This window comes from Aulostomus chinensis, chromosome 17 (assembly GCF_037954235.1).
Source record: "Aulostomus chinensis isolate RoL2024-O1b breed Wild chromosome 17, RoL_Achi_v1.0, whole genome shotgun sequence".
In the NCBI taxonomy this organism is placed as follows: domain Eukaryota; kingdom Metazoa; phylum Chordata; class Actinopteri; order Syngnathiformes; family Aulostomidae; genus Aulostomus; species Aulostomus chinensis.
The window spans coordinates 16,027,333-16,045,180 of record NC_141336.1 but is presented as its reverse complement, the minus strand read 5'-3'; the positions used below and the strand labels follow the sequence as shown (position 1 = coordinate 16,045,180).

The 17,848-nt window shown below is 41.1% G+C and overlaps 3 protein-coding genes and 1 long non-coding RNA gene across 5 annotated transcripts; 3 read left to right on the top strand and 1 right to left on the bottom strand.

Moving 5' to 3' along the window:
- Window positions 1-88: 88 nt before the first annotated feature.
- wars1 (tryptophanyl-tRNA synthetase 1) lies at window positions 89-6,611 on the top strand. Of its 2 annotated transcripts, none has more exons than XM_086182159.1 (11): window positions 89-191; window positions 493-616; window positions 2,450-2,666; window positions 2,760-2,868; window positions 3,025-3,144; window positions 3,313-3,495; window positions 3,611-3,711; window positions 4,761-4,873; window positions 4,954-5,127; window positions 5,215-5,355; window positions 5,501-6,611. In XM_086182159.1, the coding sequence occupies exons 2-11, from the start codon at window positions 503-505 to the stop codon at window positions 5,657-5,659; spliced, it is 1,431 nt and encodes a 476-aa protein (XP_086038285.1). In that variant the 5' UTR covers window positions 89-191; window positions 493-502; the 3' UTR covers window positions 5,660-6,611. The 2 variants fall into 2 exon arrangements, with proteins under 2 accessions (XP_086038285.1, XP_086038287.1); XM_086182161.1 differs by having other exon boundaries at window positions 189-196.
- Window positions 1,537-2,432, top strand: LOC147246488 (uncharacterized). The gene is made up of 3 exons (XR_015109711.1): window positions 1,537-1,554; window positions 1,677-2,038; window positions 2,151-2,432. It is a non-coding gene; the product is annotated as an uncharacterized LOC147246488 (long non-coding RNA).
- Window positions 6,612-7,723: 1,112 nt separating the features above from the next.
- Window positions 7,724-15,114, top strand: LOC147246486 (mitochondrial basic amino acids transporter-like). The gene is made up of 4 exons (XM_086182911.1): window positions 7,724-8,181; window positions 9,680-9,723; window positions 11,414-11,497; window positions 12,237-15,114. Exons 1-4 carry the CDS (start codon window positions 8,148-8,150, stop codon window positions 13,005-13,007), a joined length of 933 nt encoding a protein of 310 aa, XP_086039037.1. The 5' UTR covers window positions 7,724-8,147; the 3' UTR covers window positions 13,008-15,114.
- LOC147246485 (E3 ubiquitin/ISG15 ligase TRIM25-like) lies at window positions 12,495-17,811 on the bottom strand. Its single transcript, XM_086182910.1, has one exon. The coding sequence runs from the start codon at window positions 17,674-17,676 to the stop codon at window positions 16,132-16,134; it is 1,545 nt and encodes a 514-aa protein (XP_086039036.1). The 5' UTR covers window positions 17,677-17,811; the 3' UTR covers window positions 12,495-16,131.
- Window positions 17,812-17,848: the final 37 nt, after the last annotated feature.

Genomic DNA, 17,848 nt, shown 5'->3' with positions numbered 1-17,848 from the left:
ATACAAGAAATATTTTGAAATTAAAAATATTTTGAACGTATACGTTTTTTTTTTAATTTATTCTTTTGTATGTGAAGGAACTTTGGAGCAACCCAGTCTGCCGCGGAAGAATTTGGCCGTCACACCACATCGCTCTCAGGCTGATGCAAGTTGAATGAGTGAGCTGTCAGTAGTTGTTCGTGAGGAATACTGTACGGTATGCTTCCTGTTATCGATCTAATGTAACGTTAATGTGCAACATATTTACAGTTTCTTGTCATTTTATTTATTTTATCATTGATAAGATGTGTCGCAAAGTAGCTGCAAATGTTAGATCCTTTGGAACAGAATAGCTAGCTCTACCAATGTAGCTCTCTGTGGTCACATATGGAAGTCTTCTTATTTGCTGGACATTGAAAGTCATCTATTCTACAACAGATAAAGACTAACGAGTAACACTGTTCATTTGAGATAATATTAAGGTCTACTGATTCTCATTTTTGTCTCGTTAAGTGTTGAGAAAATGACAGATTGTCAGAGAGACGGAGAAGGAGCCATGAGTCCATTGGAACTGTATGAGAAACTGACAGAGCAGGGAGACAAAGTGAGGGCCTTGAAAACAGCAAAAGCAGTGAAAGTAAGTACATACAAATATTTGTCAAAATCCATATTCTTATGTCTGGAAAGGTGAAGGTGTACATGTGTTTAATTACTTTTGTTATGGTCTATTTAGATGTAATGCTCCTTTGAAATTACGGTGTGGATGATATGACTTCAAATCAATGTCACAATTATTTTAAACTTTCAACTCGATAAAGATTAATGAAAAATGTATTTTACTTTTATAAAGTTGTTTTTAAACTGTCCTATTAGCACTCTGACAAGTTCTATACTGGAAATATGCTGGATTATTTAAGGTAAAGTATCACACAAATTAATCTTAATAAATTGCTGTGAGGTTCTAAATGTTGACTTTTTATGTTTCTGCTTAAATGGCCAGAAGAAATCGTCATTCTTGTGTCATTATTCAAAAACCACAATGAAATGATGATAGTATGTTACCTTATTTTGAAAAAAAAATCTGCCTTTAACAAAAGCCATTTTGTGATCCGGTCAAATTTTGATCGATTGCTCAGCACTGTTTCAAATAGGATTATTTCTGTTAATATCGGTTGCAGTTTAATATACTATCTATATCCCAGCCCTTAGATATCTCTCAATCCTGTTTACTACCTGAATTTACTTGAGCTGCTGTAATGTGTATTTCCCTTATTGTGGGATCGAATTACTTAAAATCATCTCATCTGACATATAAACCACAATATTAAAAACACATTTTATTTTATAAGTTTCAGGGTTTTTTGTTGTTGTTGTTGTTGTTGTTTTACATTAGGCTATCTACTCTTTAATGTACTGCCAGGACTATTCAGCTTTTCAAACAGCTCTGGTATTATTTTCCTGTGCTTTGTGAGATGTAACATTGCCCTGGGAACAATCATATGTATTTATAGTGCTAATAGCATCATTTTCTTTCCAAAGCAGTGGTGCTGCACTCTAGAAGAAACAATCCTCAGAGTATGGTATCAGTGTGTAATGGTGATACTTGAGTTCACTCAATATATAATAATACCAAACAACCATGTCCATAAATACAGTCATCCGTTACTTTGTTTTCCTAATGTACTGTTCTTTGTCAGTGCAATGAAAACTGCACAAATTATATTGTCTTCTGTAGGTTTGAGGACATCTCAGAATTGAAACTGTACCACGACTGGTACCACTGGGGGAAGTTGGGAGACGGATGGCTCAGAGGTAGCGTGGCTGTCTAGCAACCAAAGAATCGCTGGTTTGATCCTCACTTCCCCCAGTGACCATGTTGAAGTATCCTTGAGCAAGATATTGAACCCCTAATTGCTCCTGATGGCCCTGCGACGGACTGGTGACCCGTCCAGGGTGAATCCCACCTCTCATCCAGTGTCAACTGGAATAGGCTCCAGCCCTGCGACCCCTAATGGATAAACATATTAGGAAATGGGTGGATGGATGGAAATCAATATCAGTATTTGTTCACCTAAATCTCTTCCTGTGAAAACAGCTGAAACTTTTTAATGACTCATCTTTCTCTCAGCATTGTGTGCTAATCATGCACCCAAAACACTTTCTCTCCATAGGCTTCCTTTGTGAAAGAAGCGGTTGAGAAATGGTGGATAAATTGTTTTGATCATCACTCAACAACTGGCATAAGTCTCTGGTGGACGCGCTCACTGTCATGCAAGGGGGGGTCATGCACATTCAGTGCGATAGGCTAATGTAAACACCAATAAATATCCGTGACAAGTCTCTTCCTTGCTGTGTGGGTCTACCAGTTACACGTAAATATGTGGAAAGGAATAGAGCTTTATCATTTCACAGGCCCTCTCATGAACCACACAGAGATTTTACTCTCATCTCATTGTCTCAATCTCGTCAGGCTGAAATTGACACTGCTGTCCAGTCATTGCTAAAGATGAAAGTGGACTACAAACAGATGACAGGTCAGGATTACAAAGCAGGATGTCCACCATCAGAAAACTCTGTCGTCCCTGACAACGGTCCAGCAGCAGATGGCGCTGATGATGAAGACACAGTCAACCCGTGGGCCGTTTCTACCACCAGTGCCAAGGGTGTAGATTATGATAAGCTCATAGGTAAAGAGAATGTATCTATTTTAGTTTTGGAATATTGAATTTTAAAAGATAATGTATTGGAAATAATTCTCATATTCTGTCGTCTTTTCTCAGTGAGGTTTGGCAGCAGTAAAATTGACAAAGAGCTGGTGGACAGAGTAGAAAAAGTCTCAGGTCAGAAACCTCATCGATTTCTTCGCAGAGGAATCTTCTTCTCCCACAGGTGGGCATTTTGAAATATCAAGATCCTTCACCTACTGCCGTTTAATCATTCTGAAACCAGACGCATGAAATTAGTCATGGTGAAAGGTTGAACTGCGGTAATGAGAGTTAATGTCGAGATGACAAACCATGAATTACTTGTGGTCTCTTTTGGCAGAGACATGCATCAAGTTCTGGATGCGTATGAGAAGCACAAGTCCTTCTACCTGTACACGGGGCGAGGTCCTTCGTCAGAGGCCATGCATGTCGGTCACCTCATCCCCTTCATCTTCACTAAGTGAGCTTTTCCTTTTTTCGAGAAATGAGTATTGCAGATCAGTAGGGCACGCTGGTGTCTCTGCAGCAGATGTCGTTTAAAATCATTTAGAACAAAGACAATAATCCCAGTTTTTCACCTTGAAGATCTGATGCTCTGGGTCATCTAAAACTTGTTTCCTTGTTGCAGGTGGCTGCAGGATGTGTTCGACATCCCTCTTGTGATCCAGCTGACTGATGATGAGAAGTACCTGTGGAAGGATCTCACACTAGAGGATTGCCATCGCTTTGCTGTTGAAAACGCGAAAGACATCATCGCCTGTGGCTTCGACGTCAACAAGACTTTTATCTTCTCTGACCTCGACTACATGGGGTGAAATATGGCGGAATTCTCCTCAGACCTCACTGAAGAGGCTCCCTTGAAGGAATCATCCACTGCTTTGACTCAGTTTCTTATCTTCTTCTTCTTGTCTGTTTTTTTCTTACAGTGCATCTCCTGAATTCTACAGAAATGTGGTTAAGATCCAGAAGCATGTGACATTCAACCAAGTTAAAGGCATCTTCGGCTTTACCGACAGTGACTGCATCGGTAAAATATCTGAGGAGGTGTTGGTGGTTACAAGAAATATCTGCTCTTCTTTGAGCAATCACTAAATTCTTTCATTGGAAAAGGGAGGTTAGATCTATGACTCTCTAATTTACTGAAGGAGATTTGCATTTAGAGCTTAGTATCAGACTTGCACTTTTTATGGGAACAATTGAATTGCTTCAGTACTATTAACTATCAAAAAATTAAAAAAAACACACTTTTTCTTGTAAAATGGGTTTACATTATGAAACAGGAGTGTGTGTGAAAATGCCAAGGAGCTGAAAACTAAAATCCAAGTATCTGTAACATTGTTTCGATTTTATTTTGTAATCATTTTTTATGAGTGTAGAAATGTATCGTACAGGGACCGATATCAAAGTCAGAGTACCAGTATTAAAATTTTCAAGCAGTATGTAGCTAGGTAATAATTGTTTGGTTTCTGAAAAGTAAATTTGCTTTTAAATAAAATTACCTATTTTGTGAAATGTATCTTTATATCTTTAAATGACTTAAAATGTGAGCAGGAGTTTAAATATTCTAAAAACTTAAGTCATCATGGTTTAAAAGTCCCCCTGAATAGGAATAGACAAAATTAATATCTTACAAGGTAATTAAACAATTTTGTGAAATATCAGGGAAAAGTTCAAGTGATCACAGAAATCCTGGAGAGGTCATGGAACGAGAAAATAACCATTTCCAGGCCTGAAAGGTTTTTGAAAAATATACAGAGCCAGAAAAGTTGCTTCACAATTACTTACATATGAGAAGTTACGTTGTTCAGTTAAGATCAATGCAGAAAAATCAGTTTTGGTTTATTTGGATTAAATTTAATGCATGTTTATATTGCAACAAACCGTGTAACTTGTCATAAATATTAGTTAGATAGACTGTCAATGAAAGCGAATGACTGATATTTGATCTTTGATAAATTATTGCTAAATACGTCAATGTCAGCTATTGTTTGGTGTTTATTCTTGATGAAGGGCTGAATTTTAGAGCAGGATTTATTCTTGGAACTTGTAAAAATACGTATTTCATCATCTACACAGGAAAGATCAGCTTCCCAGCCATCCAAGCCGCCCCGTCATTCAGTAACTCCTTCCCACAGATCTTCAGAGGCAGGAAGGACGTTCAGTGTCTCATCCCGTGTGCCATAGATCAGGTCCGAGCAGCATCATGGTAACACACAATACCATACATTAGTATAATTACTCACACGCGTCTGTCCTCTCCCCCATTCAGGACCCTTACTTCAGAATGACCCGTGACGTTGCTCCAAGGATCGGCTATCCCAAGCCAGCCCTGTTGCACTCCACTTTCTTCCCGGCCCTGCAGGGGGCGCAGACAAAGATGAGCGCTAGTGATGCTAACTCCTCCATCTTTCTCACCGATACACCCAAGCAGATCAAAAACAAGGTGAATAACAACATGGAGTGTATCTTTGCCATCAGTGCATGAATGGATGGGAGATTTACTATTGATTGATGTGACGATCGCTCGCAGATAAACAAACACGCATTTTCGGGGGGAAAAGACACAGTGGAGGAGCACAGAAAATATGGCGGTAACGCAGATGTAGACGTCTCCTTCATGTACCTGACCTTCTTCCTGGAGGACGATGAACAGCTGGAGAAGATAAGACAGGTGAGCAAGTGAAGAACAGACAGGATTTCTTTTTTAAATCACAAATTCATGCTTATCCTTTAACCTTTTTTCCAATTACTCTGTTTATCTTTTTTTTGCCGCTATATTCTCCTCCTGAACTTCCTTTTTGTGCTCCTCTCTGTAGGACTACACAAGTGGAGCTCTCCTAACCGGGGAATTAAAAAAGCTATTGATCGAGACTCTGCAGCCGATGATTTCTGAGCATCAGGAGAGACGCAAACAAGTCACGGATGAGACAGTCAAGCAGTTCATGACCCCCAGACCTCTAAGTTTTAACTTCTAACCCTATTCAGAGACTCTTCATTGTCACATCACGTCCTGTTTGGACCCCAGGAAGAATAGTCTCCACTACGGTGTAGACTCATGGGGATCCTTAATAAACATAAACATAAACAAGAACAACTAAAAATGAATCCAGCAGTTTCCCACTTAAAATAATTGTCACAAAAAGTTTGTATCAGGACTGGAGAAAATATATATGTGAATGACTGGAAGGAAGATGTTTGCCTGTGTCGTATGGCATCGCACGCAACCTCATGCTAATCATCATGCTCTTTGTTTGCTTCATGCTGCTCTTAAGTACATGTTTGTCCTCAGGTGAGGCAAAAATACTGTTGGTAAACTGTAACTTGAATGGGAAAATGTATGTTGTATTTGTAATATGACAGCGTCATCTATCAACAGTACGAGCACGTACAGTAAGTGGCTTTCAGGGGAACTAAGTAAATGTTGCTATCTTCACAAGGGACCTTAGTTAAGGTAACACTTCTCTGAGTACGGTGGGAAGAGAGGAGACGTTTAAACTCATTCTCAGACTAAATATTAAACGGAGAGAAAACCCTATCTTTTTATTCTTTCATGAAATAGTCCACATTCCAAAAGCCGCTCACGACATACATTTGACTCCCAAGTAAATAGCAGACATTGTGACACTGGACAAATTAGACATCACATCAGGTTCCGGGTTTACTATATGTGAAGTTTGTCACTTTTTGTTTTGCATAACAAACATTTCAACAAATGTAGGGTTAAGTGAACCCTGCAAATGCAAATATCCTGTGGGCTGGAAGTTCTTTGGGGAAAAAAAACACCTGTATTGAATCTACTACTGAATATAGGCCACCTGAGTGCCGCACAATCAAAGTTCAGTACCAAAATAAATCGATAAATACATGTGCAGCAAACAGCAACGAGACACCGGTGGGCAACACAGCCTTGAGAGGGAGTATCTAAATGGCTGAGAATACGTTAAAGTTACGATACAGTGTGTGCAGATGCAACACCCATGCATTGTTAAGTAGGTACCGAGCTATCACAACAAATTAGTTGTAAAATAAGTATTAGTAGAAAGTAATAAAAGTGAATTCCCCAATTGACATCGTCCTTTAACTATTGACAGGGCAGACTGGTCTCATCACTGAGAGGCGGGACTCCAGTGGGATACTAAAAATGACCAACAATAACATGAGTTTGAACAGGAGTTACACTAACAGAAATGTCAGTCAATCAAAAACTATTGAGCCCCAAAGAGATGTAGTCACTTATTTCATTGTGTTTTTGTGTGTGAGCGTGATACAGTAAATACAAATACGAGAAACACGTTCCATCAATTAAGTTATTTTAAGGCCACAAGATATTACGAATCAATTTACTCCCACGATGTATAACCGGTTGAAAATTGTGAAATATCTGAACTTATATCTGGTGATCTCAAAAGTAATTAAATTGGGACAAGTTCATGTTGCCATAAATTAAACTGAGAGAATAAGTTATATCTGGTGCCCCCCCCCCCCAAAAAAAAGCAACTAGATTGAGGGGATGAGTTATATTTTTTTTTAGTCATTAATTGTTTTCCTGCAACAACTTATAAATTTTGGCCTCAAAATAACTATAATGTGGGAACAGGTATGACATTGTGGCAGCCAATTTCCAAGTTGAAGGGAACAGGATATATCTAGTAGGGGGGACATTAGAGAAGCCGTCTGATCAGCTGCTCTGAGTCAGACACTGCAGACTGGGCACATGTTTGTAAACTGAGAGCATACATGTGCATGTCTCTTCAGTTTTTTGTTTTTTTTCCTAGTTTTTTTTTCTTTTTTTTTCCCTCAGCTGACATCAGGGGGGCTCCATAGCTTCTCTTTGACCCTTCCTCAGTGTGCCATTTGGACACACATGCTGATGACGTCCACTATGATAACACTGTTGATTTAGACGGTGGGTATGTCCAGCAGCGTAAATTATAAAACCTCTCGCCTGCGCTTCTGTGGGCAGTAGCAGCCAATGGGTGTGAGGGGGTGGCAGTGGCCGCTGTTACCCGCTAGGGGAGTTGTCTACCTCCCAGAAAGATGATTGGACTTTCTTAAAAAGGGCACACACGCTACCTCTTCTCTCCCTTGAACCCCCGCCCACTTTTGCAGTACAGAAATAGAAAGGTTTGTCAGAAAGAAGTCACCCTGCAGGAGTGTGGACACAGCGGCAAAATAAACCTACCACTGCTTCAACAGGGTACAAAGCTTTGCGTCCATGTGAGCATTGACAATCCGAAGACATCCACATCTTCCACATCAGCAACATCTGAAACCAGCAGAAGAGGATTTTAGAAGTAGCTAACAGTAACCAGCTTGGCTACACTCCAGCCGGTGGTTGTAGCAAATCAAGTTTGGAAAGAGGGACAATATTCGTATCAAAGTAGCCAGATAGGGCTTGAGATTTCCGTTTTTAAACCATCGACTTAGCCCGACAAATTAAAACCTTAAGACTTTTTTGTGGGAATGGCATTGGACTTCGCCGCGGGCTGTGTGGGAGGTAAGTTGGTTGTTAGCTTGCCACGTTTAGCCTGGTTGACAAGTTGAAGCTAGCAATAGCTTTAGCATTAGCCAGCTTACATTCCCTCCGCCAAGCTAGGCGTAGACTGCTCTAGTCGTCCACGGTGTTGTTTTTTCTGGTTTGTTTCCAGGTGCCACGTCTGAAAAACGCCAAGACCAGAAAAAAGGGGAGAGGGAGGGGAGGGGGGTTTCAATTTTAAATGCAAGCTTTTGCAGGTTTCGAGTAAAACTGAGAGAATCCCGGATGTAATGATTAGGGAAGGTAAATTCCATAACGTTAACTTGGCTGAGGCTATCACGCAGGGGAGTGGCGTTCCAGATTTGTGTTTTTTATCATTGGACTCAGATTTGCACACTTTTACACTTGCTGAATCAGGATAAATTATTCAATAAGTTAGCCTCCAGATGAAGAGGCTATCAAAGTTAACTTTGTTAATATCTTTGCAGCCGCTTCTCACGAGTCAAAGAAGGAAAAAACGCAGGTGTAAAGGTAACAGTGACAGCATTCCATCTAGATGGCAGGTACAGGCATGTGGTACCTGACATGGGATTGTGGCATTGTCTTTTTTTGTAGTTATTAAACATGCTTTTCCTGATCTGTAAGTTAAAACATCTGCAGTGGAAAAGCTCTATACTGTAAAAGTTACACCGAGCCTTGCCACAAAACCCTGGGAACCTTGTCAGCTGTTTTGTCTCTGCTCAAGGCCAGGTCCTCCTAAATTTAAAGCACATTAAGGACCTTTGATACCTGAGATAGATGACAGGCCACTGGGTGATTTAAGGTCTGTATCAGAGATACTGATATCAGCAAGGATACAGATGAAAATTTATGAAACAATGACTTATATCTGAAGATGCAAATGTGCTGATGTCATTACACATCCCTGATTTCCTCATTATTAGTGACTAATTCAATTTCCCAGTCGTCATCACATGGCATGTCATGACTTCTTTTAATCCAAATTTCTATCATGAGTGCAAATCCATGACTTATATTCTTTGCTGAGTTGAGCAAAGTTCTCACTTCTACTGACTGAAATTTCCAATATTGCAGTTTGGGCTGAACACGGTTGTTTTTTTTTTCCTCTACTACTGCGCACTGTCAATCAAAATATATCAAAAAACAAAAAATCTGTCAATTCCATATGGAGACGAGTTACCTCGGCTCCATTACAAGGTTAGAAAATACTATTGGTTTTTCTTTTATTTGCATAGGTCAAGGACAGATCATGGTGCGGATGTCATCTCTGAGCACAGTGCAGGGACCAACTGCTGTTGCAAGATGATCCACTTAACATTAAATCACTGTCCAACCTGAATTTGAATTATATTTGCCATTCTTTATTCAAATGGATTAATATTGAAACTATAAGATATTCCCACTTTAGGTTTAGGAGTGTATTCTGGAACAAGTCTTGACGGAAGCAACCAATTTTACTTTTGTAAAAATTACTTAAATTCTCGTCCTTGTTTTTCAGGTGCTGCTGGTGTTTTGGTTGGACATCCGTTTGACACTGTCAAGGTGGGCGCTGCCTTTATCCTCACCGCTATTTACTCGCGCTAGGCATTGACATGCTTCATGACTTGGCTGTAATGTTTAAAAAAATGTTGGCAGCTTCAATGTGAATCCAAATGATTTAAGTACACAGTGAGCCGACGGTACGAATGAACCTGTCAGATGAACAAGATGGACGAGCCCCCTATTTCTTTCTTATTTTGAATAAATAAATTTGTGGGAACTTTACAGATTTATGCTGGTAGATCTTTCCAAACACATTAATTTGACATCCGCCTTGACGATGATTCTTTGCATTTTGTGAAGGTAACAGGTAACTTCAGCAACTTTTACTATCCACTAACAAAGTGAGCTGGAGCAACAGGGCTGGGCGATATATCAAATACACTTGATTAGGATGTGTTTGCTTTTTTTTTTAGGAAGTAAGTGCCTCCTGTTACCGTGCCTGAAATAAGAAAACTTAATGACTGAAGACAGGGCTGGTTCTTCATATGACAGTTGCAAGTGTTTTCTCTATTCTGGTTTGTTTATTTTGCATATATTCATTGCAGCCCATGCCTCTGTTTACTTTGCAAGTTACACCGTAACTGCTGGGAAGATCCATTGTTTGTTGTTGTTGTTGTTGTAGGTCCAGTTCAACTTACTTTCTTGCCCTGAGCAAGGTAGCAGGTGTCAGGGGGCCACTTCAGTTTAAAAAAAAAAAAAGTTTTTGTTTTTTTTTTCCCTCCAAATTCATATAGGCTTAAGTGGATTTAAACTCATGAACTGTCTACTGAAAAGTTATTTTGGTCGTATCGCCCAGCCCTAGCTTACTTGTGCTTGCATGCTTAGCTTTTATCCATGAATGTTGAAGGTTAGAACACTGAGGTGCACTCATGTCCTTTCTCATTTGAAGAACTGCATCATTTTTTTTTAGTAGGTTCTTTGGGGAAATTATCAGTTTCCCCTGTTTTGCTGATACTCATCATTTCATTGGCTCTTTTGTAAATACTGCAGGACTTCTTTCATACATGTATGATTTTATGACATCGCATTATATGATTTATGTGAATTCATCTCAGTTTTCACCAATTTAATCGAATATTGCTAAAATATTGCTTTCCTTTCCATGTTATAAAAACACTTGCTTTTGTTCATAAAAATGCAGGGCAGATTTCAGTACAACACAGAGGTATTTGACATGGTAGCAGTCATCACTACGGCGGTGTTGATGGCAGGTGAATGGTTTGGTTGTAGCTCTTTTCTATTTTGATTTCAATGTCATTTCTCAATGAGTTGGTGTTTGCTTTTTTTGGGTGGGGGTGGGGATGGAGGAGGGAGCTGGGGGAGGCTGTCTTTAACAGCAACAGTGTCACTGTGTTGTAGATGAGAGAGAGAAATAAACAACCTCTCCACGGAATTGTGACCTAGTAAGTATAGTCAAGGTCTTTCTTTATCTCACCCAATATCCTGTCTTAAGCTACAGAAATATAAAACACCCGAAGACATCTTGTTTTTGTTAAACATTCTCGGTTAAATTGTTCTCCCCACATGTTGCACCCACCCCTAAGCATCATTTTTAACCCCGAAAGAACCCATTTCAAAGACCTGTTGCCTGCTTGTTGTCCTTTTTAAACCCATACTACAGTATGTAGTTTGCAGTTGTTGTGGTGATCTCTTGCCACACAGTTTTAAATATTTGGGCTGTCATCTGCAGGTGCGGCTTCAAGTTCAAAATGTGGACAAACCTTTGTACCGTGGGACATTCCACTGCTTCCAGTCCATCGTACGGCAGGAGTCGGTAAGCTCTTCTTCTGTAGTGAAGCAGAACATCAGATAATTCTTGCGTTGCATCAAAAATGTCACATGTGAAACTCCACTTTGTGCTGCTAACTATACTGTGCTAACCATAGAGCTGAACGCACTAATTAAAGTCTCCAGTTACAGCTGGTTCTCTGAACTCTGCCATGAGCGAGCATGTGGGGCGTTAAGGGTGAAAGGGGGTGGTGTTAGTATGTCACTTAGCCAGTGTCTGTGAGGCAGACCTTACTCATGTGCGGCTATATTAAGCATAGGACATCACACCATTTATGCTTGGAGTTGCTTGGTCTCTATGAATATTTTTCATGGAAGCATTAAATTGTATTTCTTACATTTAGTGAACTTGGATTAAAAATCCCCCCCCCCACACACACACACACACACACACACTAGTTATGTGAGACAGTTTTGGCGCAGTAGTCATTGGTAAAAGAACACATCAAATTTTGACAAAAATTGGCACTGCTAGTTAGCTTAGCAAAGGGAATTTTGGTGGGGTAGGGCTACTTTGGGTAACTCCAAAGTTAAGCTTTCATTACTGTTACAACGTGGAAAACAACGTATTTCAAGAACAACTAAATCCATTTCTTAATACTTACAAAAAAAAAGTGATACTTACATGAATTGCCCCCCCCCCCCCCAACACCCTCAAAAGTGGCATGAGTGGGTCTCAGTAATGTTCCCTCAACAAGCCCAGTTCCCTGTCTTTGTGTCTGTAGGCACTTGGTCTGTACAAAGGAATCGGCTCTCCAATGATGGGCCTGACCTTCATCAACGCCATAGTTTTTGGCGTCCAGGGCAATGCCATGCGTAAACTTGGCCGTGACACGCCGCTCAACCAGTTCGTAGCTGGAGCCTCTGCCGGAGCCATCCAGTGTGTCATATGCTGCCCGATGGAGCTAGCTAAGACCCGCATGCAGATGCAAGGGACTGGGGAAAAGAAGTCCAAGAGGAAGATGTACAAGAACTCCCTGGATTGTCTGGTAAGAATCTACAGGAAGGAGGGAATCAGAGGGATCAACCGCGGCATGGTGACCACCCTGCTCCGGGAGACGCCAGGGTTTGGTGTGTACTTTCTCGCCTATGATGTGTTGACACGCTCACTGGGCTGTGAGCCAGATGACCCCTACATGATCCCCAAGCTTTTGTTTGCTGGTGGGATGTCTGGGATCGCTTCATGGATCTCCACCTACCCTGTAGATGTGATCAAGTCACGTCTGCAGGCTGATGGGGTGGGGGGTGTCAACCAGTACAGTGGAATCATGGACTGTGTGAGGCAGAGCTTAAAGAAGGAGGGGTGGAGGGTGTTCACACGAGGACTCACATCCACCCTGCTCCGTGCATTCCCAGTGAATGCTACCACCTTTGCTACGGTGACTCTATTCCTAATGTACATGCGAGAGGGGGAGGAGTGTAGCATTCAGGACTCTGATCCTCCAGCTGTCCCGCTGCAGCCTCTGCAGCCGCAGGCGCAGCCAACCAGCATGTGAGTTTCTGTGCAGCTGCAAGTATCGCTGCAGTTGTCCTCAAATTTATCGTATAGAGGGAAATGGTGTCTGTTAAGCTGTGTCCGCATTGAAAAAGGTAAATTGATCCAGCCAAGTGACTACACGGAGTATTTAAGTAATATATATTAGGATAAAATCTGCACTTGTAAATATGGTTTTAGTCTTTTGATTTTGTACTTTTTTTTTTTTTTTTTTAATTGAACACTGGGAAACTTGACATAAAATGGTTACAGGAGTTGCTCTAATGTACAGTAACGGTTACTGATTTCCCCAAAATGGATTTAAAGTGAGAAAAAGACTTCAGTTTGTGAAGTCAAGAATTGTGCCTGGAATTCAAGTTAAAACTGTTCTTAAGACAAGCCTAAACCTTTTTTTTTTTTTTTGCAACCTTGCAATCCAGCTTATCTTCTCTACAGTGTCACGTTTACCTCATTATAATGTGAATGCAGCATTTTATCGTGATGGTGAAAAATTCAAAGAAAGCCTTCTGCATATACTGTACATTTATGTAAATATTCTCTTTTTCACAGTTACAACTGTGTGGGACACAAGGTGTCTGGGGTTTTAATTAGAAGTTATCTCATCTCTCTCACTTAGTCTGCTTTCATTTCTGAAATATAGTAAAATATTATGAATGTTGTTTTTAGTGAGGCTTCCATCCAAAAGAATTGTACTTTTTTTTTTCTTGCAACTTTTTTTTTTTTTTTTTAATGTGAGGTAAATGCTCACCATGTCTGTTCTTGTTCACAAAAGGCGTTTCCATCGCTCCACGAGGGCACCAGCTGTTCAAAAAAACGTCCCTTTTTGGGATAATTCTAGAATCTTAACCAATTTTTGGCATTTCCATCGAAGGTTTGTTTTATTTACATTTAAAATTGTGCATGTAATCAAGTGGATGAGATACGATGGAATCAAAGTTGTAGATAAAGGCACGTTTGACCCAAATGTGATGGTGGGTTTGACGTCTATCACGTTTTACTGACACAATCATTGCAGCGTCTAGACATTATTATGTCCAAAGAAGCCCCTAATGATGGGATAAGTAGCACACCTGTGGTCAAAACCCATGTTTATATTGGCAATCAAAAGCTTTGTTACAATAGATATTGTATTTTGAATATTCTACATATGTCAAATTCTGTTACAGTGTCCATTAAAATGGCTCGTTTTTTTTTTTAAAGTTGGATTTTAAAAAAAAAACATTTGAAAGCTCCTTCCTGTCATTTGGTTTACAATAAAAATGCCGAGGCTTGTCATTCCTCACTAGGGGGCGCTGTGTCTTCATGATCATCACCTACAAGCAGACGAGGTTACAGCTCCTGCAACTTTGATGCTGCTTTTTTTTTTTTTTTTTTTGCATTTTATTGCTGCTGTTTGACAGGGTTACAAGAAGGCACTTTTTTTTCTACTGTAAACTAAATTATAAAAATTCTACATCATTTTACCCAACCTGTTGTGGAATGTTTGAAACAAATTAGGCTTGTGGTATGAAACACCTTGGACTTAAGATTTGCAAATGGTTTTGTTTTGGGTTTTTTTTTTTTTTTTGGTACGCATTTATGAAATTATTTTTTAAATGTTTTTTTTTTTTTATTTGTTACTATCAGGAAACTATTCGTCACAACTATTCTGACAGGAACATTGAAATATTCTTCTTTTTGTTTGTTTACTTCTTTCAATAGACAGAAATGAGCTGGAGGCTCTAAACTGAAGAACCCCAGAAGTCACTCTTGAAGTGAAAACCTGTTTGTCCAGCACGTTTAATATGTCCAACTTTTCATTCAGCTCAAAACAAACCTGCGTCTGGATCAGAAAGGACCTGCTGATGAGGAGCTACAAGCCACTTTTCTTGCATGGAGATGGCACCGTCTTTATTTTTGTCTTCATCTTAAGGCCTAAAATGTATATTTTCCTGTTGGTTTAATTTTTTTAAAAAATTTGATTAGATTTTTCCGTCTGTACTAGCGAATGAAAGGTCTGTATAAAAGATATATCTGCAATATCTGATGCTGCTTTAATGCTCTGTGCTTCTTTATGTGAAACAACTTGCACTCTGAAAGAAAGGGGAAATAAAAAGCACTGGTTCTTTCTCACGCATTCTGACCCACTTGTTGGTTCTGTGTGGAAATGAAGCTTTTTCTCAACACAGCCGCTGCAGGTCCAATTCAACCTCGCCTTCAACGCTACAAACAAACCACATTTAACGCACTTATCAGTATTACTAAATGAGGCTGAGGAGTAACTGAACATGTGGCCCACTGAGCAGAAGAGAGGAGAGTGAGAGGGAGAAGCCATTGCTAGCTTAGAGTGGAGAGTTTACAAGAACGACTGTCACAATAAGACAGTCCTTAAACTTTGGCCAAATAAATATGTGGTTTTGGCAGGTAATTTAGTCAACAAAAAAGTTATTAACAGGGATGATGGCACTTTTAGCTAGCACAACAAAGCAAAGCACTACGTTCAGCACAGAAACAGGAAGTGGGCTCACACTCTTACCACAAAGCAGGTAGAGGAGGAGCCGATATTAATAAAATTATGTGACAAACAGTTTTCATTTAGTTTTTCCTTTATTCTTCACACAATTACAACAGATTAATTTGACACCACTGTAGCTTGCAAAACAATTCTGTTGATTGAGTTCTGTTTTCATGGGAAATGAAAGATGTTTGTTTGCTACACGAGCAGCACGGTGGTGCAGTGGTCAGCACTGTTGCCTCACAGCAAGAAGGTTCCGGGTTCGAGCCCCGGCTGGATCACAGGATCTTTCTGTGGGGAGTCTCCATGTTCTCCTTGTGTCTGCGTGGGTTCTCTCTGGTACTGCAGCTTCCTCCCACAGTCCAAAGACATCAAGAGGGGACGAGGCTGATTGACACTCTAAACTGATGTGGCTGTGATGGACTGGTGACCCGTCCAGGGTGAACCCCGCCTCTCGCCTGAAGGCTGCCCCCCCAACCCTTGACAGGATAAGCCGGAGACGATGAATGGATTGAGGGATGTTTGCTGCACTGTTGAGTCTTTCCAAGCTTCGTTTATAAAAAAAAAAAAAAAAAAGGCTTTGACCTCCAAGCGTTGATGAAAATCCCCTCCTCTCAGCTTCGATAACTGCTTACTGAGTCTTGGGGTTGATCAACTCAACCGTGTCTCCAATGTTCCTGAAATGGAATCCAGCATGGAGAGGCTGAGTGAAGTTGGCCTCAGTCCTGTAGAGTAGATCCATCTGTTGATTGTCCCTGATGTTGAAGAAGGCCAGCTCTCCTGCGTACTGATCCAGGTACACTCCTATCCTGTGTGACACAGGACCTGTGGCCATCGACATGATGTAGTTGTTATACATCACCTTAAAACTTTGGTTGTCACACGTCAGAGCCCAAGATATGCCATTTTGTCCCAATCCACAATCCAGGCCTTTCTCTGCTCTGCCGATGTCCTTGTATGACACTGCCGTAGTCCCTGCAGCGCCCGTCCACTCCACCTCCCAGTAACAACGGCCAGTCATGCTCTCTCTGCTGAGGACCTGAGGATGATGCCCGAATCTGTCTGGGTGGGGAGAATAAGCTTGTTCCTCTGCCATGAATTTTGCTGCTCTGTTCCCCTCAGAAAGGAACAGCTGTGCGTGGGCTGTGTTGGGATCCAGCGTAATGGGACGAGAGTATTGGAGGAATTCCTCTCTGGTCCGTGGCTGCGACAGCAAAAACTCTGTTTGAGACAGCGTCTGCGTGATGTGAAACCCCCAGTCCATCAGAACGTTCTCCACTGAACTGAGGGTGTTTGACGCAGCTGCTTTCACATCATCAAAGTAATGAAGAGGAGTGTTTTGGATGTGAGGTCCAGTTGGTCCTTGCTGCTTCATCCTCTCATCATTTGTCAGCTCAAGAATTTCCTTCCTGACCTTTTTGCGGACCTCTCTGATCCGCCTCAGTTCAGCGTACTGCTTGGCCTTAATTCGCTGCTTCACATCAGCGCGTCTCCTCTTGATGGCGTGGATCAAGTCAGTGAAGTTCTTCTCACTTTTCTCCACTGCCTGATCAGCAGACAGGTTGATTGCCGTCACCTCATGCTGGAGCTTCTTGATGTACGTCTTTCTCTCCTTGATTCGCTTCTTCAGCAGGTTGTGCTCTTTCTGCCTCCTTTCTACCATGATGTCATGTTCTGGACGGTCAGGATTTTCGCCCATTTTGAGCCCGTCTTCAGACGGTGAGCCCGTCCTCTCATGGTGCTTCTCACACGGATCAACCAGCGTGTGCTTTTCAAAGGCGGGGACTTGAAAATGAGGCTTCAGGTGTTTGTCACAGAAGGCGATGAGACAAAACAGGCAGTACTTGCAGGCTTTCAGCTTCCTCCCAGTGCACACATCACACGCCACATCTTGTGGTCCAGCGTAGCTGTGTTCAGAAGGAGCCTTGTGGAATCCAGACCTCTGAAGCTGCTCCACCAAATTTGTTAACATGGTGTTTTTAGCCAGGACAGGCCTTGATCTGAAGGAATGCCAGCATTGGGGACAGCTGACAGAAAGTCCCTGTTTCCAGGAGTTTTCCAAACAGCTCAGACAGAAGCTATGTCCGCAGGGAATAGTCACCGGGTTCTTGAATATTCCCCGACAGATGGTACAAGAGATGGCATCTGTGTACAGCTGAGTTTGGCGTTGCTCCATTTTTCTCTCACTTGTGACTGGTCACCGTATCTCTTATAAGGGAAAGAAAGATGACCAGTCTTGAGCCACTTCCTTCTTTGCGTTGATCTTTCAAACATGGAAGACGACAGATGGCTCTGACATCTCTGACTCCTTCCTGTCAGTGATGTCAGAATTCACTCTCACTGATCTG